The sequence below is a fragment of the Carcharhinus amblyrhynchos genome, chromosome 6 (assembly GCF_965287045.1).
Source record: "Carcharhinus amblyrhynchos chromosome 6, sCarAmb.v2.hapA, whole genome shotgun sequence".
Taxonomy (NCBI): Eukaryota; Metazoa; Chordata; class Chondrichthyes; order Carcharhiniformes; family Carcharhinidae; genus Carcharhinus; species Carcharhinus amblyrhynchos.
In genome coordinates, this window is record NC_137329.1 from 41,876,879 (window position 1) to 41,898,844 (window position 21,966).

A 21,966-nucleotide genomic window follows, 5' to 3' on the forward strand; every position below is an offset into this window, starting at 1 on the left:
TAGAACGGAGTTGAGGAGGAACTTCTTCACTCAAAGGGTGGTGAATCTCTGGAATTCTCTGCCCGTTGAAGTGGTGGAGGCTGCCTCGCTAAATATTTTTAAGACGCGGGTTGATGGGTTTTTGATAGGAGAGGGGATTAAGGGTTATGGGGAGAGGGCGGGAAAGTGGAACTGAGCAGCGACAGATCAGCCATGATCTTATTGAATGGCGGGGCAGGCTCGAAGGGCTGGATGGCCTACTCCTGCTCCTATTTCTTATGTTCTTATGTTCTTATGGCTTCTTTTGTTTTTGCTTTGGGACCAGACATATTCTTACTTCATGTTAAACAATAACAGAAAACAGCAAGAAGAGAGTAATTTAATCAGCGCAAGCAAGATTTGTGGTCAGTCCCAAGATGTGAGGAACAAAGTCTGCCACCCATTTCCTCTGTGATTGAGTTGTAAATAGATTCAGATAGTGGATCTTGCACAAACTGTGCTGATGATTTACATTTGTGCTTATGAAAAAATATAGGAACTGACTTCAAACCCAGAAAATAAATTCTGAATCTGTTCCAAGTCTACAGAGAGCAAAGCAGGAGTCTAGAAATAACCCTATGATGGTTGTGAGGCCTGTCAGCAGATGGAGATGTAGGAGGTGACTACCAATGAACAGATGTATACATCACTTAAAGGGTTTCACTATTCAGTTTTCTTCCATCAAAAATGTCTTCTCCGATTGGGATGTCTTGTCCCGCCCCCGTAGTATAGTCCCACAAACGATCTCTTCAACAAGAGGAGAACGACATAGATCACAGTGCCTCCCAACGCTAGGCCAATTGTAATGGCAGCGTAATTGAGACCTTAAGTTAAAAAGAAAAGAACATTTACATTCTATAGCTTTGCAGCATCTGCATCGATCAATTTTGCAACCATCTATTTTTCGAGTAGTAGTTCTGAAATTTCTAAAATGTACACAAAAAGTTTCCTTTTTTGAAATGGAAATCTTTAGAAAAATCCATACTGTCACAGTTTTAAAATATGAAAATGATAGACATTACAAGGTTTAAAGGAAACAATGGAATTCAAACTAGCGTTCCCTCCTCTGCCTTTCCCGATCTCATTCCCAATTTGGGATTTGGCACCATGTGACATTTCTAAACATGAGATCCAGGCATGAAATTCAAATTCTACCAACTCAACAGACTTTTGTGACATCTTCATATCAGACATCAGCCACATGACTATTTTACTGAATTGACTATCAATTTGTCCAATGTGATGAAGGAGAACAGCTTAACCTGAGTCATCCAACACCAGACCTGAGGGAGTCGCCAATGTGTACTCAAGGTGATAGTGAGATGTATGAGCCATATCCTGTAAACAATGTATTATAAAAAGGAACTTTGGAAATTGTTCTTTTGGAAATTTAAGGCAAGCTTTGTCCAATGTATCACTGGTACATGTATTTCCTGGTGCCATACTTGTCACTCAAGTCCCAAGTTTGAAGCCTGGACTTCAGCTAGAACGGCAACAGCAGCAATATAATTATTGTAATTTGTTACAATATCCATGGGCTAGAAAGACTAAGCCAGTCTTTCCTATCCCTATTCACTGTCCAATGACCTCTGCTGGAAAATGTGTGTTTGGATGTTGGTCTGGGCTGCACTCTGATGATCGCTAACATTTTTCAAATAATCAGTACTCTCAGAACAGGTGGACAAATATCGGGACAATTCTAGAAAGCCATGATCTTTATAACATGCATATGAACTAATTTTATTGGTCTCCACTGCTCTGTGCAATGAATTACACTGCAGCTGTCTAGGCTGAGAGCATTAGTATGTTCTGTCCCAGAGCATTAACATGGCTGAGGACCAAAATATGGCAAGTTATGATTTAACGCCAGGGTGCCTCAGAACAGAAAGATAATCAGTTTTTCCCTAATTGTAGGTCTGCTCCTGATGGTCAGACATGAAGGCAGCAATTGCAGCGTCCTGGAAACAGGCCAATTGCACACATTAAGTGCATGTGTTGCATGTCCTAGGATGACCAGAAGATTAGAGGAAAAATGGAGGAGAAAGTCTATACACTTGGAAAAAAAAACAATTTTATCAATCTGTTGACAAGGATCACAAATAATCCATTAAAGCAGAAGATTTCAATTCATATAAAAGGCAAGTGTTCACCGAAAATTATTTACATCAATGAATTTATATCAATGAGTCACAAGCATGTTGCTCATTGCATCGGAATGCTAAACAACATAATAATTGCAGATTAATGACAAATCATATATAATTCATTTGTTGTCCTCTGTACACAATGATTAGTTTTATTGAATCAGTTCTGATGCAATGGTGAAAATCTGAAATGTTTACTCTTTCTTTTCCTCTATCTGCAGATCTGTCTGATCCACTGAGCGTTTCTAGTATTTTTTTTCAGAGATTTGATCCCCATCCAAGATGGTGGTAAGTGTGTGACACCTGAACCCTACTACCACTAACTAAGGTTCCTGTTTCCCACTGATATCTAGAAACTGCTACAGGCATTGTGATTGTGTGAGTATCAGGTATGTGGCTGACAGGATATAGGCCAGCCATGTACTTGGCTGGATGGAATTCACTGTCAAGACTTCTATGTGAACCATAGCTACTTCAGAATTGTTATTTCTGGTTTGTTACCCGTGCCAGCGAGGAGAGGAATAGGGAGAGAGAGCAGTTGAACACCTGGCTAGAGGGATGGTGCAGAAAGGAGGGATTCAGATACCTGGATAATTGGGGGTCATTCTGGGGTAGGTAAGACCTCTACAAATGGGATGGCCTACACCTGAACCAGAAGGGTACCAATATCCTGGGGGGAGGGGTGCACTTTGCTAATGCTCTTTTGGAGGGTTTAAACTAATTCAGCAGGGGGATGGGAACCTGAATTGTAGCTCCAGTGTACAGGAGGTTGAGAGTGGTGACGTCATGAATAAGGTTTCAAGGTCACAGGAGTGTACCGGCAGACAAGAAGGTGATTTGAGGTGTGTCTACTTCAATGCCAGGAGCATCTGGAATAAGGTGGATGAACTGATAGCATGGGTTGGTACCTGAGACTTCGATGTTGTGGCCATTTTGGATACATGGATAGAGCAGGAACAGGAATGGTTGTTGCAGGTTCCGGGGTTTAGATGGTGAAAGAGGGGGAGGTGTGGCATTGTTAGTCAGGAACAGTATTACGGAGGCAGAAAGGACATTTGATGAGGACTCGTCTACTGAGGTAGTGTGGGCTGAGGTTAGAAACAGGAAAGGAGAGCTCACCCTGTTGGGAGTTTTAAAAGATTATAAAAGATAGGATTATAAAAGATAGGATTTATAAAAGATAGGATTTATAATCATCTAGAAAGGAATGATTTGATTAGGGATAGTCAACACGGTTTTGTGAAGGGTAGGTCATGCCTCACAAACCTTACTGAGTTCTTTGAGAAGGTGACCAAAGAGGTGGATGAGGATAAAGCAGTTGATGTGGTGTACATGGATTTCAGTAAAGCATTTTATAAGGTTCCCCAAGATAAGCTATTGCAGAAGATACAGAGGCATGGGATTGAGAGTGATTTAGCAGTTTGGATCAGAAACTTGGTAGCTGCAAGAAGGCAGAGGGTGGTGTTGATGGGAAGTGTTCATCCTGGAGTTCAGTTACTAGTAGTGTACCGTAAGGATATGTTTTGGGGCCACTGCTGTTTGTCATTTCTATTAATGACCAGGATGAGAGTGTAGAAGGATGAGTTAGTAAATTTGCAGATGACACTAAAGTCGATGGAGTTGTGGACAGTGCGGAAGGATGTTGCAGGTTACAGAGGGACATAGATAAGCCGCAGAGCTGGGCTGAGAGGTGGCAAATGGAGTTTAATATGGATAAGTGTGAAGTGATTCACTTTGAAAGGAGTAACAGGAATACAGAGTACTGGGCTAATGGTAAGTTACTTCGTAGTGTGGAAGAGAGATCTCAGTATCCATGTGCATAGATCCCTGAAAGTTGGTACCCAGGTTGATAGGGTTGTTAAGAAGGCATACGATGTGTTTGTGTTTATTGGTAAAGAGATTAAGTTTAGAAGCCACGAGGTCATGTTGCAGCTGTAGAAAACTTTGGTACGGCTGCACTCGGAGTATCGCATACAGTTCTGGTCGCCGAATTATAGGAAGGATGTGGAAGCATTGGAAAGGGTGCAGAGGAGATTTACCAAGATGTTGCCTGGTATGGTGGGAAGGCCTTATGAGGAAAGGCTGAGGGACTTGAGGCTGTTTTCATTAGAGAGAAGAAGGTTAAGAGGTGACTTAATAGAGGTATATAAGATGATCAGAGAATTAGATAGGGTGGACAGTGTGAACCTTTTTCCTCGGATGGAGATGGCTAGCATGAGGGGATATAGCTATAAATTGAGGGGTGATAGATATAAGACAGATGTCAGAGGTAAGTTCTTTACTCAGAGAGTAGTAAGAGCATAGAATGCCCTGCCCGCAACAGTAGTGGATTCGTCAACATTAAGGGCATTTAAATGGTCAGTGGATAAACATATGGATGATATTAGAATAGTGTAGGTTAGATGGGCTTTAGATTGGTTTCACAGGTCGGTGCAACATTGAGGGCCGAAGGGCCTGTACGACACTGTAATGTTCTATGTTCAGCAAGATGAATGCACGGGGAAGTATAATCCAGGTCTTGGGAAATAATTAATCATAAACACTCATTCTCACCAAAGTCACCCTCCTTTTTGATGCGAATTGGTCCTGCGCAGACTTGTTGCATATCCGATTGTTCCATCAGTGAACTGCTGTCAGAGCCACATCCCAGCACACATGGTTTAGAACTATATATATTGGTGCATAACTGGACATTGCAAGTAACAAATACCTAGAGGAGAAAGAGACTGATTATGGTCAGTACATTGGCTACATGTAAGTTAGAATTCCTAAGAGTAGGGATCATAGGTAGGGTTACCAAACTGGCTAGAACGTTCCTCAAGATTTGCCACCTCTGACTGCCTTACCTACTGAAAGTTTTTCTTCACCATTTCAATATTTTTATGACATATTGAAAGAAAATTTTTTAAAAAATCCTTGTTTTAATGCAATGATTTTTCTCCTGATTGCTCACATGCTGTGTCTAGGAGTGTTTGTATCTTAATCACAGGCCAGGAATCATTAGTGAGGACTGGGAATGGAGAGCACAGCAGCAATGTTTAGGATTGTCACTAACACACAGTATCTCAAAAGAATTGACAATAGTATGGATTTCATTTGTTTTCTACCTCCCTAACGATTTTGAATCTTCACCTTTGAGCCTCAGCTATAATGACTATCTTATTCACCTTTATCATGTCATGGGTGAGTTACCTCTTTCAAGCACAATTGCTCTTTAACTCATGCAGCAATGTCAACTAAATTGTTGACACAATAAATGTACAAAACATGTTAACCTGTTTACACAGCCAAGTCAATTGTTACAGACCCTAGCTCTGAGTGGCTGAAACAAGAGACTATAAAACTATATCAGTTGAAGGCAGATTATTTAGATCTTAATTCTAAACTAAAGTAAAATTTTTAATGTTATAAAAATAAAGATAGACCATCTTATATATGGCACAAGTAAGCTTAAACAACTCTGTCACACTTTTCTATCATATTTTTAATATTAACATGTTATAATAACACTCTCAGTGACCCAAAAGCACAAAAATCAGCCCATTCTCATGCCCATTCTGTCATCATCAAGATATGCTCAAATTTCCTGTGAATCTCATTTGAGCATCAAATGGGCATGAAGAATTGTTTGAAATGTAACTCTCTTACATCGAAGATTCTGCAGTCTTTTAAGCCACACAATTGTTTTACACGGGGGTTACATTTGCACCACTGGATGCAAATACTGGAGAAATTTGAGTCCAACATATCATCTTTTATAATGACTGAAAACCTCTGTCTCTATGTGTCTTTAGGCAGTAATTGGCACTGTGACAGCTGGCTCTGCCACCAGGGTGTATCATTTAGTTTCAACCATCAAACACGGTTAAAATTCTTAATGACTAAGTTCGGAATCTCATTGAATCCCTACAGTACAGAAGGAGGCCATTCGGCCCATTGAGTCTGTACCGATCACAATCCTGCCCAGGCCCACATATTTGCCCTGCTAATCACCATGACACTAGAGTCAATTTAGCATTGCCAATCAACCTAACCTGCACATCTTTGGGTCATGGGAGGAAACTGGAGCACCCAGCGGAAACCCACAGTTGTTTTATTTTAAATGTTTGCTCATCAAATATTTTAAAAAATGCTACTCCCTTTGTTGACAGCCTATAGAAGCTCTAAAGGAAAAGTAAAAGGCCCCCAAATAGTAGCTTAACAGTAGCACAGAGTATGCAGGAAGAAATAAATGGCCCATGTAATAAAGGTACTGCAATAACCATGGGCGACTTTAATCTACGTGTGGATTGGACAAGTCGGAATGGCAAAAGAAGCCTGGAACATGAGAACATAGAGTGTATTTGGAACAATTTCTTCCAGTAGTACATTTCAGCCAGGGTAATGTGCAATTAGACAGGATTAATCAATAACCTCATATTAAGTGACTCTCTAGGTGACAGCAATCATAACATGACTGAATTTCACATTCATTGTGAAGGTGAGGAGATAGAAGTAGGTCTAAGACTAATGTTTTAAACCAGAGTATAAAGGCAGAGTTGGCTAATGTGAACTTGGAAACAAAATTAAAAGGCAGGACAGTAGAAATGCAGTGGCAGACTTCAAAGGAGATATTCAATAACTTTCTGCAAAGATTTGACCCAGTGAAAAAGAAAGACACTCTGAGAAGGATGCATCATTTGTTGCTAAATAAGGAAGTTATAGATAGCATCAAATTGAAAGAAGCACTGTAGAAATCTTCAAAGATCAGCAGTTGGTCAGAAGATTGAGCTGATTTTAAGAACCAGCAAAGAATTATGAAAAAAAGAGTATGAGAGAAAGGTGGCTAGAACTATAAAATAATTGTAAGATTTTCTAAGTACTTAAAAAGGAAAATAATGTGTGTTGGTCCCCCAGAGAGTAAGTCTGGAGAATTAATAATGGAAAACAAAGCAATGGCTGAAATGTTGAGCAGGTATTTTATGTCTGTCTCCATTGTAGAAGATTTAGAAAACTACCCAAAGTTACTTGATGACCGAGAAGCAAAAGGGAGGGGTTGGAATTAAAACAGTCACCATTACCAGGGAAAAGGTAGTGGGAAAAAAGACCTAGGCCAACGGGGGTGGGGGGCTCCTTTCACAAGGTTCAGGACTGGCTTTCAGCCATTCATGTGTCTCCCAGGTGTTTTTCTTTTAGTGCAATCAGCTCCATGTCGGACATTGGAGAAGAGCTGATTATAATATGGAAATTGAAATTTCCATATGATTAGTGGGATTCTCTGGGCCACTCTGCCAGGAGTGCTTCCTACAGCGGAGTTTACAACTGCTCCCCACAAAAAGGGACCAGGCATCCTCATTCTGCTGGTGGGGACAGAGGCCATTGAGGCCCTGCCGAGCGGTCGGAACAAAGGGGGGTATCCCTTGGGCAGTGCCAGCCTAGCAGTGCCAGGCTGGCAACTTGGCACTTCCTAGGGGGCACCTTCAAACTACCACTAGGCACTGGGCAGTGCCAGGGGGCAGGGCCAGAGAGGCTGGGGCATACTAGGCAGCAGGGCCTATAAGGGGGCGATTGGTGGGGAGGGGGACCTCCTGCCACTGCATTGAGATTGGTGGGAGGTTGAGAAAGAAGGGTGATTGGGGCTAGTTATGTGGGAGGGGGGGAGGGGTTGGCCATCGGGGGCAGTTCAGTAGGCCAGGGATTGGGGAGTGGTGGGGATGTTGTGAAAGGCCAGCAATCTGGGGAGTTGTGGGGAAGGCCAGCAATTGGGAAGGGTGGGGAGATGGTGTCAATGCACATGCACAGTTCTCAGCACTGACAGATTGGCACATGCGCAGTGGCCGGCTCAGCACTATGTTGCTGGTTTCTCAGGCAGGAATAAGCCCCGTTCATCACTTTTCAGCATGAAACCCTCAATGGTACTCTACATTGCACAGAATGTCAGAGATTTGTTCTGGTAAGTGCGTCCAAAAAACAGGTGGGAAATTCTTCCATTTTCCCGCTTGTTGAGCACTTCGGTTTGTTTTGGGAGAATCCCAATCCTATTGTCCCCAGGACCTGATGGCCTGCATTCTAGGGTCTTAAAAGAAACAGTTGCAGAGACGGTAGAGACAATGGTTACGATCTTCCAAAATTCTTTGAATTCTGGAAGGGTCCTAATGGATTGGAAAATAGCAAATATAACATTTCAATCCAGGAGATGATGACAGAAAGCAGGGAACTAGGAAAATCTATGTAATATTCAAAATTTTGTGTAAAATACACATTTCCTATGCACTTCATATTGTCTACAATTTTTGATCAAAGTTCTGTGTCAACATTTCCAGTTGTAAAGTGTACTGTTTATTTTCCTATTCAAAGTAATTGTGAACTGTAATAATGTAGTTCCAGTATCTGGACACGAGATGGCTCTGCGATATGATTTCTGAAATCTCCCAATTATAACAATGTATATTTATATAGCACCTTTAACATAGTAAATCAGCTTAAGACAGGAGTGTTTGACACTAAGTCACATAATATTAGAGGTAAGGATTTGAGGAGTGACTTAGAGAATTCAGGAACTTAGGGTCTAGGCAGCTGAAATTACAGTTCCTATGTTAGAATGATTAAAATCGGAGATCTTAACAGGCCAGAGTGTGAGGAAGAGTGGTAACTCAGAGAGGTGTGCGGCTGAAGGATATTAGAAAGAGACAGGGAGAGCTGAATTCATGGAATTCCATGGACATTTTAAAATTGAGGTATTGTTTAATGAGGAGCCAAAATACAACAGTGAGCACATGGGTGATGGGTGAATGGGACTCTGTTGAACATGGGCAACAGAGTTTTAGATCACCTCAGTATGGGTTTTAGATAGGACAGAATGTGGATAGGATGCATTGAAATAGTCAATTCTAGAGGTAATAAACTTTGGGTGTGGGTTTGAGGATTTCAGCAGCAGATGAATTGAGGCAGAAGTGGAGTTTGGTGATGTTACAGAGTTAGAAATATGTGATCTGCACAATGTTGTTGATATGTAATTGGAAGCTCATCCCAATGTCAACTATGACACCAAGGTTGTCAACAATATGGTTCAGCCTCAGAAAGTCAGAAAAGATCCTCTGGCCCATCGAGTCTGCACTGACAAAACTGCACTAAATCTACACTATACCCACTTTATAGCACTTGGGCTATAGCTTTGACTTATGAAATTTTAAGTGTTCATCGAAGTATTTTTTAAAAGTTGTGAGGTTTCCTGCCTCTACTTCCCTCATAGGTAGCGCATTCCAGATTCTCACCACCCTCTGGGTGAAAGGAGTTTTTCTCAATTCCCCTCCAAGTCTCCTGCCAAAGAGTCATAGAGGTTTACAGCATGGAAACAGGTCCTTCGTCCCAACTTGTCCATGCTGCCCTTTTTTTTTAAAAGTCCTAAGCTAATCCCAATTGCCCCCATTTGGCCCATATTTCTCTGTACTCATCGTATCTATATAACTATCTAAATGCTTTTTAAAATATAAAATTGTACCCGCCTCTACTATCATCTCTGGCAGCTTGTTTCAGACACTCACCACCCTCTGTGTGAAAATATTGCCTGTGTGAACACCTTTGTATCTCTCCCCTCTCACTTTAAACCTATGCCCTCTAGTTTTAGACTCTTTGGGAAAAGATATTGACTATCTACCTTGTCTATGCCCCTCAATATTTTATAGATATCTATAAGGTCACCCCTCAGCTTCCTACGCTCCAGAGAAAAAAGTCCCAGTCTATGTAGCCTGTCCTTATAACTCAACTCATCAAATCCCGATAGCATTCTAGTAAATCTTTTCTGCACTCTTTCTAGTTTAATAATATCCTTCCTATAATAGGGTGACCAGAATTGCACACAGTGTTCCAAGTGTGGCCTTACCAATGTCTTGTGCGACTTTAACAAGGCGTCCTAACTCCTGTATTCAATGTTTTAACCAATGAAACCAAGCATGCCGAATGCCTCCTTCACCACTCTGTCCACGTGTAACTCCACTTTCAAGAAGCTATGAACATGTGCCCCTAGATCTCACTGTTCTGTAACTGTCCCCAGTGCCCAGTAAATCCTGCTCTGGTTCAATCTACCAAAATGCATCACCTTGCATTTGTCTAAATTAAACTCCATCTGCCATTCGTCAGCCCACTGGCCCAATTGATCAAGATCCCGTCGCAATTGGAGATAACTTTCTTCACTGTTCACTATGCCACTAATCTTGGTGTCATCTGCAAACTTACTAACCATGTCCCTTGTATTCTCAACCAAATTATTAAAATAAATGACAAATAACAGTGGGCCCAGTACTGATCCCTGAGGCATACCACTGGTCACAGGCCTCCAATTTGAAAAACAACTCTTTGTATCCTGCCCTTCACCTTAATATTATATTCTGTTCTAACTGATCCTTCAACTAAGGGAAACAGCTGTTTCCTATCCACCCTGTCCAATTGAAATCCATCGTAAGCACACATTTTCTGTTTCACTTGAATATCCATCTTTTTCATCATCCAGGGGTTCTGGATTTGTTTGCCATAATTTTCTCCTCCATTGCAGAGTCAGAGATCTGGGTATGATTCAAGCCTTGGGTGATTGTCTGTGCGGTGTGTGCACATTCTTCCCCTGTCTGCATAGATTTCTTCAGGATTTCCACCACAGTCCAAAGATATGCAGGTTAGGTGAATTAGCCATACTATATGCGTGAGGTTATGGGGGACGTTTGCTCCTGGGTAAGATACTCTTTCAGAGAGCCAGTGCAGACTCGATGGGCTGAATGGCCTCTCCTGCACTGTAGAGTTTCTCTGGTAATATACATTGACTGTGTTTGAAGTTTCTCTTCTTTAAAGACAGCACATTGTTCAGTAGTCTTGCCTATTAATCTTTGATTCTAATGTATCTAGGCCAGATCCATTCATGTCCTATTGAAGTTGGCTTTCCCCTCCAGTTAATTATTTTCACGCTGCATTGTGATCTTGGATAATCTGCTAGTCTAGTGGAATGGATACACAATGGCAGAAGCAGATCAGGGTCAGAATCTATTGAGACTGTTACAGAAAATTTGCCAAATGAACCTGAAGCAGAACAGGAAAAATCTGCAACTGAAGATTACCGAAATCAAGTACAGAGTTCACGTGCTGACAGTGAAAGGCATTCACCCTGGTCCTGATAAGATGACAGCTATAGCAGAGATACAGCAACTTTTAGATGTGAAGGTGGTGCAATGATTTGTAGGATTTGTGAATTGCCTGGCTGAATTCTTACCCAATTTATTGTTGGAATGTGAACCTCTACACAAGCTCATTACAAATTATGTACAGTGGTATTGGGGCACAGAACTAGAAACAACTTTCAATTATATCCAACAAATAGTGATGATAACTTCAGTCATGAGTGGTACTCTCTTTGAAAGAAGTTAATGATGATAGCACTGAGTGTGAAATCTTCCAGATTCAACGATAAGCAACAGCACAATGTTGGGAAGTCATCAGCTCAGTAGAGACATTGAATCTTGCAGATGAGCAAGTTATCCAGATCAGGCAAGCAACCTAACAAGATGCAACTCTTCAAATGCGATAGGAAGTAGTGACGAAAGACTACTTTCCATCAAGGATGCACTTGTTGTTACAAGAGAGTATTGGGTATGTAGAGATTAATTCATTACTTAAAATGGCATTTTACAAGGAAGTACAATGAAGAAAATTTAATTGAATCACAAATCATAGTGGATGCAATTTGTTTATTCTTTTTCTGAAAAGAGAGATGTTTGGAGAAATATCTTTGTGCACTATTGCTTTATGTAATGTGTCTTATCATTTGACCTCTAATGTCATCCACAATAGGTAAAGGGGTGAAGCTATTTTAGTCTCTACAAGGAACAGGAAGGAGACAGGATTAGATGAAGTTGAACATCAGCTATGATCTTATTAAATGTTGAAGCAACCTTGAAGGGACATAAAGCCCACTTCTAATTCCTGGCTTCTTATTAACTAATGGAAAATGTCAGAGAATAAGACATCAGCTACCATACACACATATACAGTTTTGAAATAAAACAGGGTAGCCTGGAACATAGCTTTGATAGGAATTCATAAGATGACAATGTGTTTAGAAGTACATAGCATTCTGTCAGCAGTTATAGGCTAACCAGAAATGAATTGGCGATGTTTGTGATGAATGTAGCTCAGCACTACTCTAAGTAATACATCAATAAACTGAGACCATTTGTCTTCTAATAAATTTACTAAAGATGGCTACAATATTATTTTAACTAAAGATGAAAAGGTCTTGTATGTAAGAATACCTGGGAGATGCGCTGTGGTAAAGAGGACAGTTTAATGGAGTACACTTTCTCTTTTTGGTTTCCAGTTTGATGTTCCTCTGTCGTGCTGTTATTTAAGCAGCTGTTATAAATAAAACAAAAACAGACAATGAGGAAGACTTAATATTAATGTGATTCTGAGATTGACATGCCAGCCATATAACAGCTTGGTTCAGTTAGTGGTTCTTTTGCCTCTGGGTCAAAAGGTTGTAAAGATTCCAGGTCCACTCCAGGACTTGAATACACAATCTAAGCTGGCATTCCACTGCAACAATAAGCAGGTGCTGCATTATTGGAGTGTATAAGATGTTAAACTGCTGCCTAGTCTACTTGCCCAGACAGATATTAAAAAGTCCATGGCATTATTGGTGACGTAGATTTTCCTCGGGCCTGGGAGGAATGGAGTGATCTGGTTTCCGTGGTTACAGGAAAATTGAGAGAGGAATAATGCTGGTGTGTGAAAGCATCCAAATATTGATCCATATAATTCTGATTAATTTAACAAAGAAAGCAACAGGTTACAGGCCGCAGCAATGGTTGTCGCAAACTGAAGTGTTGCTGAAGGCATTATCAATTGTAAAAAAAAAATCAGTTGGAAAGAATCAACTATTACTTATGATAAGAAAATATAAGATTGGGAAAGTGATAAAAATTGATAAAAATTCCTTACTGGGTCTTTTGAATCATATCTGAACTGAAGCATCTCATTTTTATCCTAGCCAAATTCAAATTGCAAAGCTTATGATCGAGGCGGGCTTCATAAAACTCTTTGGAGTTTCTGACCTGAAGTATAACACCACAAAGTCCCTCACACATGATAGCTGATGCAACTGTTACATCATGATACACATCATTATCTCATCACTATAACTATTAACCATTATTCTACTGAAGGCACATTCCTGGTATTTGTGGCATACACTTCCACTTTCTAAGAGAAATTAAGAATTGCACATGTCTACCCCCATCAGTTTTCTGGCACTGATGGAAGTTAAGATCAGCCTGTTTGTATGTGAAAAATATTGGGGGGACAATTTTCCCAGCCCGCTGTGTTGCTCGAGCAGGCCGGGAGACATCAACGGAGGGCGATTAGCAAGCTCCCCACTTCTGTGCCACAGCTTCTGTGGGTTTCTGGACCCTGATTTCTATCCACCCCCCCACCCCCCGCCTCCATCCCTGCCAGGAGTGGTTCACCCCAGCAGGTTTTACAACAGCTCCCCACTAAACAGGAGAGCAAGGTGGGCCAGTGTGTGGGGTGGGGGAGGGGGTTGTGGTGATCAGGGCTGGCCCGGAAATGTAAGGGAGGCCAGCGATCGAGGAATGGAGGCCAGCAGTGCGGAGCTACTGCACGTGTGCCAATTTCTGCTTTAACAGATCGGCATATGCTCAGTGGCTCGTTTAGCGGTATGTTGCCGGCCTCTTCAGCGTGAATAGCCCACGCCCCCGGAATTTCAATGTTCTCAAGAGTGTGGGAGATGCATTTTGAAAATCCCACTAAAAAAAAATCAGAGGGAGTTACTCCCATTTTTACTTGAATTCGGCACTTAGAATTTTTTTTGGGAGAATCCCAGCCATCTTTTAATTTTGAATTAATATTTTTAAAAGATTCCTAACAGACTGAGTTGTAGCCTCCATTGCATGGCTATGCTAGGGCAAGGGAGAGGTCCCCATTCTCACTCACAATAGCACCTCTCAAACCTGTGACCTCCACAACCTTCAAGGACAAGGGCATGTGTGCGCATCCAAACAGCATCATCTCCATGTTCCTCTCCACACACCGTCTCATTCTGAACATATATTTGTTGCCTAGTCAAAATCCTGAAACCCTCTATCCAACAGAATTGTGGGAGTATCTTCGCTACATAGGCTGCATGATTTCACATAGGCAGATTACAATTACTATTTCATAGACAATGAGGCTTGGGCAATAATTGCAGGTGATACCCATATCCCAAGAAATATTCTTTTTAAAAACCTGGCTCAGTGATGGTGCCTGCTATCAGAGAAAAGAGATGGAAAGCTTTAAAAATAGAAGTTCCATTATCAAAATGGAAGAAAAAATTCTTTCCTTACCCCTGATGTAAAAGTGTAATTCCTACTGAAGAATTATACTCTTCTGACATCTGGCAAGACACCACATCGAGTGAGGCAGTAGTCATATCGCTCTTTGCGATGACTGTTATGTATAAGTGATCGTTGCTGCTGACATCAAATGGAGCATGGGCCTTGGCTGTCGCCCTGCTGGAATTAAACTCTTTGCTGAACTGGATCTCAAAGCTGTAATCTCCAAACAACCTCTGTGTGGTATTATTTAGTAAATTGGACTCTTTGCTGCCATTATTAGATCGCTGAAATTTACATGTTATTGGAAAGGCCATTCTTTCTGCCTGTGCCAATGTTTCATTTCTGCTCCGGTTGATGATTTTGTTTGTAAAAGTGTAGTGAGATTCATCTTCCTGAGAAAAGAAAATATGTAACATTACTCCAGATGTAAAGGAAATATGCAACATTACTCCAGATGTGAAGAAAAAATGCTCCCATTTTCAGAGGTGTCCTTATTCACATTGGGACCAGTTTTTCTTTGAACAAAGAACTAAGAACAGTACAGCATAGGAACAGGCCCTTCGGCCCACCAAGCCTGCACCGTTTCCATTGCCCTATCTAGACCAACCGCCTGTATCCCTTTATTCCCCGCCTGTTCATGCGTTTATCTAGATAGATCTTAAATGTTACTAACATGTCTGCCTCAACCACCTCATTTGGCAGTGCATTCCAGGCTCCCACCACCCTCTGTGTAAAAAAAAACTTCCCCTGCATATCTCTACTGAACCTTTCCTCCCTTACCTTGAACTTGTGCCCCCTTGCAATTGTCATTTCTGCCTTGGGAAAAAGCTTTCAACTGTTCACCTTATCTATGTCCCTCATAATTTTATAAACTTCTACCCCTCAGCCTCCATCTTTCCAAGGTGAACAATCCCAGTTTATTTCAATCTCTCCTCATAGCCAATACCCTCTATACCAGGCAACATCCTGGTAAACCTTTTTGGTACTCCCTCCAAAGCCTCCATGCTCTTTTGGTAGTGTGGCAAACAGAATTTTCAAATGTGGCCTAACCAACGTTTTATACAACTGTAACATAATTTGCCAGCTGTTATATTTGATGCCTCAGCCCATGAAGGCAAGCATGTCACATGTTTTCTTCACCACCTTTTCCACCTGTGCTGCCACTTTTAAGGATCTGTGGACCTGTACTCCCAGGCCTCTTGTGTCTATGCTCCTGATGCCATTTATTTTATAGCTCCCACCTGAAATGGATCTACCAAAATACATCACCTTGCATTTGTCCGGGTTAAATTCCACCTGCCATTTCTCTGCCCAATTTTCCAGGTTATCTATATCCTGCTGTATTCTCTGAGAATTTTCTTCACTATCCGCAACTCTAGCAATCTTAGTATCACCCACAAATTTGCTAAATCAGACCAGCTACATTTTCTTCCAAGTCATTTATATATATTACAAACAACAGAGGCCCCAGCACTGATCTCTGGGGAACATCACTAGTTATTGACCACCATTCAGAAAAACACCCTTCTACCGCTACCCTGTCTTCTTTGGCCAAGCCGCTTCTGAACCAATCTAGCGAGTTCACCCTTGATCCCTTGTGATTTAACCTTTTGCACCAGCCCACCATGAGGGACCTTGTCAAGTGCTTTACTGAAGTCCATGTAGACAATATCCATGGTCCTTCCCTCATCAGTCATTTTTGTCACCTCCTGAAAAAAGTAAATCAAACTAGTCAGATATGACCTCCCCTGTACAAAACCCTGCCGCCTGATGCTAATAAGACCAGTCAGTTCCAAATATCCCACTGAATTTCAGCGTGATCCACGCTGAGGCACTCTGCAGTGCACAATGTGGGAGATTTTGAACTCCCCTGAAAAACTAGTGGGATCTACTGCTGTTTTTACGCAAATTCAACACTTAGAATTTAATTGAGAATCACCCCATGCTGTTTTCTTTAAGTTAATATGGTCTTTTACTTTTTTAATTCATCGCTGATGATGCAGCCTTCCACTGGAATTTTTCTTTCTTATTAAAATGTGCCTATTCTGTATATTCCAAAATATCCCTTTCATTGTCTACCACTGAATCTCTATCAATCTAAAGCACACTTGTCAATTCACTCTGACTAGTTCTGCTTTCATGCCCTCATGATTGCCCTTATTTAAGTTTAAAATACTGGTCTTGGATGCATTCTTCTCTCCTTCAATTTGAATGTGAAATTAATCATATTATGATCATTGCTACCTAAGGGTGCCTTCACTATGAGGTTGTTAGAGGACTTTAAGATACTTTGGGATTTAAAACACTAATAAAGAATATTAGAACAGAGTAGGATTCAATAGAATGAAGTTAATCCACAGTGCAGAGGGAAGCCATTCGGTCCATCATGTCTGCTCCGACTACAATTCCACCCAGGCCCTACTCCCATTACCCCATGCATTTACCCTAGCTAGTTCCCCTGACACTAAGGGGCAATTTAGTATGGTCAATCCACCAACCCACACATCTTTGGACTGCAGGAGGAAACCAGAGCACTGGGAGGAAACCCATGCAGACACGGGGAGAACGTGCAAACTCCACACAGACAGCGACCCAAGCCGGGAACCTTAGCGCTGTGAGGCAGCAGTGTCAATTACTGTGCCGCCCCTAAAGTTCTAATGAGCTTTATACCATTATATACACAATACTATTCGCTTAACACTTTGCTCTTGCCTGGTTCTGGGGTGTTAGGAAGGGAAAGTTGAAATGGAGCCCTGTATTTAAGGATGCCCACCCACTTTGTACATGATCTGTTAGGGCATTTGCCAGACAGATTTGAAACAATCATAACAGCATGAGAATGGCATCAGAATGTTTCCTTGGTAATTTTCCTGGTTGTCAGATACCAAAAAACAAGATCAAATGGTGAAATGCAATAATGTGGAACAGGAGTAGGCCATTCAGTCCTTCAAGCCTGCTCTGCCATACAACTAGATCATGGCTCAACTTCTACACTAATAACCATTTTCCTACACAATCTCCTTGAGATTGTTTATCTTATGCAATCCAAATCTTTTACCTAGCGTACCCCATTTCACTACCTCAAATTTCATGTGACCCCCAGTTAGAAAATGTGATGGGGGGGAGGGGTTGTTGAAGAGGGGGCTGGAGTGGCAGTGGGGGAGTACAGCAGCTGTTCAGTGGGAACCTTCAGATTGATAGCTTGCACAACTTGCAGAGCGCTTGAAGCTGCTAAATACTTGCAATAACCTTAAATAAAATTTGATACATCATAAAATATCCATTGTAAATTGGACTCATGCATAATTAACACTTTACAATTCTCTTTATAACTCTCTATAATTCTTAGCTACATAAAATCTTGAAGTTCTATTTCTGTATGGACATGACTGCAAATTACAGATTTGATCATAGTCACTACAGTAGGATTTTAGTGACATACGACAGAAAATATCTCACATGCGATATACAGTCAGAAAGGTTTTTTTCCTCTCCTACAAAACCATTATGGCTCATAAAACATTTAGCAAGCATGAATATATATGTTTTAAAACTGCAGATGTACATCACACACACACACACACACACACACACACACACACACACACACACACACACACACACACACACACACACACACACACACACACACACACACACACACACACACACAAAGGAGCCTCAAAGCTATTGGAAATCAGTCCGAACTCCATTGTAGCCATTGCTGCCTCAGAGTTTGTGACCCCAAAACCCCATCTTCCTATGCCATTGGGAGACACAAACCAAAATGAGGGAAGCCCTGCTTTAGAGATTGCAGCAACCACATCAGGCTGGATGTAGGGGTGATAGTTGCTTCTTAGTATCTTCAGCTAATTAGGGCATTGCAATGGGCCAACAAGAGGAGCAGCAAAGCAGAGGTCATTTGGCTGCTGTTTTTCATTCCCAGACCTGGACAAGGCCCATGATATTGAGTGTGGTGGAGCTGTGGGAAGGATCTCTTGGCACCTGTACTTTCCATAGCATCAGAGCTGATAACCAGTACATCCTCAGGGATGCTACAGTGATGGCGAAACCAATGGTGGCTGTGGGTACCACCTTCTGATACACTCCTTTATGAGATAGTGAGGCCAGGATTCATCTGTACAATTCCACCCATTGGAGAATGAGCGAAAATGTGGTTGAGGCCTATTATAGGGTCATTGTCATACGCTGTAATTATACAGCCTCGCCCGCTGTAGACTCGTAAGATCCCACCTGAGGCCAACGGAGAATGCCGTTCTGCAACCCGCGGGTGCCCCGGGTGTGGCGGTAGAATTCCGGCCAAAGAGTTGTATAATGCAGAAAAAGCCCTTCAGCCCATTGAGTAAGCATCAACAAAATCTAGCATTGAAATTGTGCTAATTCCATTTTCCTGTACTTGTCCCATATTCCTGAATGTTAGGATATTTCAAGTGTTCATCCAAATATTTTTGAAAGGTTGCAAGGTTCCCAGCCTCCATTACCTTCCCAGGCAGTGCACTCCAGATGCTCACCATCCTCTGAGTGAAATTTCTTTTTCTCAGATCAGCTCTGAATCTCCTGCCCCTCACCCTAAAACTATGCTTCCTTGTAATTGACCCCTCAACCAAGGGGAACAGCTGCTTCCTATTCACCCTGTCCATACCTCTCATAATCTTAATACAACTCAATCATCTCAGCCTTCTCTGCTCTAGAGAAAACAATTCAAGACTATCCAGTTTACCTTTATAGCTTAAATGCTCCAGCCCAGGCAATATCCTGATGAATCTTCTCTGTACCCCCTCTAGTGCAATCACATCCTTCCTATAGTGAGGTGACCAGAACTGCGCATAGTACTCCAGCTGTGGCCTAACCAACATTCCGTATAGCTCCAACATAAACACTGTATGCCACAACTGATAAAAGCAATTGTCCCATACACCTTCTTAACTACCTTATTCACTTGCTTTGCTGCCATCAGAGATCTGCGAATAAGTACCCCATCTGTTCGTCTGAGCTTCCTAGTATCCTGCCATTCATTAAATGCTCCCTTGTCTTGTTACTTCTTTCCAAAGTGCATCACCTCACACTTATCAGGGTTAAACACCATATGCCATTGCTCTGCTCATCTGACCAACCCATCTATATCTTCCTGTAACCTATGACCTTCTTCTTCACTACTAACTACACTAGCAATCTTGGTGCTATCCGCAAGCTTACTTATTATTCCCCACATATTCTCATCTATATCATTTATGTATATAACAAACAATAAGGGACACAGCACTGAACGTTGTGGTATGCCACTGGACACCTGGCTCCAATCATTCAATCAGCTTTCTATCACAGCCCTTTATATCCTATTTCTAAGCCAATTTTGGATGCATCACACCAACTTTCCCTGAATTCCATGTATTTCAATCGTCTCAATCAGTCTGCCATGTGGGACTTTGTCGAAGGCTTTGCTAAAATCCATATAAACTACATCAACCGCCCTTCCCTCATCCATACACTTGATTTTTTTTTGAAAAATTCTACCAAATTTGTTAGGGATCGCGTCCCTCTGACAAAGCCATGCTGACTATCCCTAATCAACCATGCCTTTCCAAATGGAGATTAATTAACTCCTTCAGAATTTTCTCCAAGGTTTCCCAAGCACTGACGTGAGACTCACCAGTCTATAATTCACTGGTTCATCTCCACCATCCTTCTTGAAAAGTGGAACCACATTAGTCATCCTATAGTCCTCTGGCACTTCCCCTATGATCAGAGAGGAATTAAAATTTTGAGTCAGCACCCCTACAATTTCCTTCCTTTCCTTCCACAGCGGCCTGGGATGCAATACACCTGGGCCTGAGGAAGTGTTCATTGTTAAGCCTGTCAGAGCCTCTAATACTTCTTATGCCAAATGCTCAAGATCCTCACAGTCCCTTTTTCTGAATTCCATACTCAATTTGTCCTTCTCCTAAGTGAAGACCGATGAGAAGTATTCATTTAACACCCTTCCACAGTCCTGCAGCTTCACACACAGACTTCCCCTTCGGGCCCTACTCTTTCCCTGGTTAACCACGCTAACTAAGGGTCATTGTTTTTGCTATTGAACACCTATATTCAATTACCAGACAATCTGTCTGAGAACAACTAGTTCAGTACACAGTAGATATAAAACCTGTCCTCCCCATCTTTCCTGATTCCAAATGCCAATTACATACCAGTAATTTAGTGCCACATCCTGACAGGGGGATCTTCAGTAAGAGGTGAGTGGCATTGCCAGTGATGTTACAGGAAGCATCATTGAGCTGCAGATTACTCTCTGGCAGGTTTGCTACCAAACGTCTTGGGACAGACAGAATCATTGCATCAGTCAAGCACTGAAGATCTGTGACATACAGAGGCACAAGTGAGCTTTTCTGTTATGGTTCAATGAAGTAACGTAGTCATGATATACAACACATCCCAACGGGTTACACTGCTGTTTTACAGAGGCCAGTGTGGAGAATGGGAGGAGGAGGTTCGGCCACAGAGCCCAGTGATAGCTAGAACAGAGAGATCTGCGCATACGCAACTGAGCAGTCTGTTGTGAGCTGCCGGCTTTCAGCAAGCTTAGGCCCTGCCTTCTCCCTTTGCTGGTGGGAGACAGATCTTGCTTCATTTTTTGCTCAGAGTGTGGTAAGATTGGATTTTTAATTCACCGAAAAAATGGGCATGATTTTCTCCTGTTTACATGCTCGTTCGGCACTTAGGATCTTTTTAGTTAGTTAGCCCCACCCCCCAATGTTTTTTCTACAAGGTTCAGTTTGTCTGGAAGGAATACAATACATCCTGGAAAGCAGGATAATTACTTATTTTAGCCATGTAATGTTTATTAGCAGAAGGCTTAATGGACTTCTGTTTATAAATAGGAAATGACTCCTGGGGTTTTTTTTGATTAAGGTAATGGAAGGTGTGTTTAGGTATACAGGGTTCATATGATCATGAGGTTGATGAGAGGAGCTAGTTTTGTAGCTGGGGTTAGTTGTTGATTGGAGCTGTTTACAGATAGAAGCCTGCTCTCTCTGTCAAGTCTCTCTCTGAAAAACCTCATTGAAGGCTTCAAAGCTGTTCACCAATTTAAAGCAAATATGCCTGGGTTTGCTAACTATAGTTAAAGTAGATTTAAGTCTATGGGAAGGCTGTTGCTTACTTGGAACTGAAATAGTTACAAGTTAGAAATTAGAATTGTTTCTTTTCATGTTTAAAGACTGTTTAACTGTTAGGAATTAAACTGCTTTGTTTTGTTAGAGTTATGCTTAGAGTGTGTTAAAATAAAGCTTGTTTTGATAAAACAAGCCAATTAAATTACTCCTGGAGCAAAATATTCTTTCCTTACATTTAGGCCAAAGTAAAAATTGTTGGGGTCTTGTCTGGATTCTTGATTTACCTTTGGGTTTCTGGTTCAGGATCCTAACTGT

At 41.5% G+C, this 21,966-nt stretch overlaps 1 protein-coding gene across 1 annotated transcript in view; it reads right to left on the minus strand.

Moving 5' to 3' along the window:
- Positions 1 to 296: 296 nt before the first annotated feature.
- LOC145344451 (uncharacterized) overlaps positions 297 to 21,966 on the minus strand; it is a 35,485-nt gene continuing 13,815 nt past the window's right edge. The window contains exons 10-14 of the mRNA XM_080191588.1: positions 20,728 to 20,894; positions 14,528 to 14,910; positions 12,437 to 12,536; positions 4,716 to 4,872; positions 297 to 842 (exon numbers count right to left, since the gene is read on the minus strand). Coding sequence (XP_080047714.1) covers positions 700 to 842; positions 4,716 to 4,872; positions 12,437 to 12,536; positions 14,528 to 14,910; positions 20,728 to 20,894 — 950 coding nt within the window. The 3' untranslated portion in view covers positions 297 to 699. The remainder of the gene's footprint in view (positions 843 to 4,715; positions 4,873 to 12,436; positions 12,537 to 14,527; positions 14,911 to 20,727; positions 20,895 to 21,966) is intronic.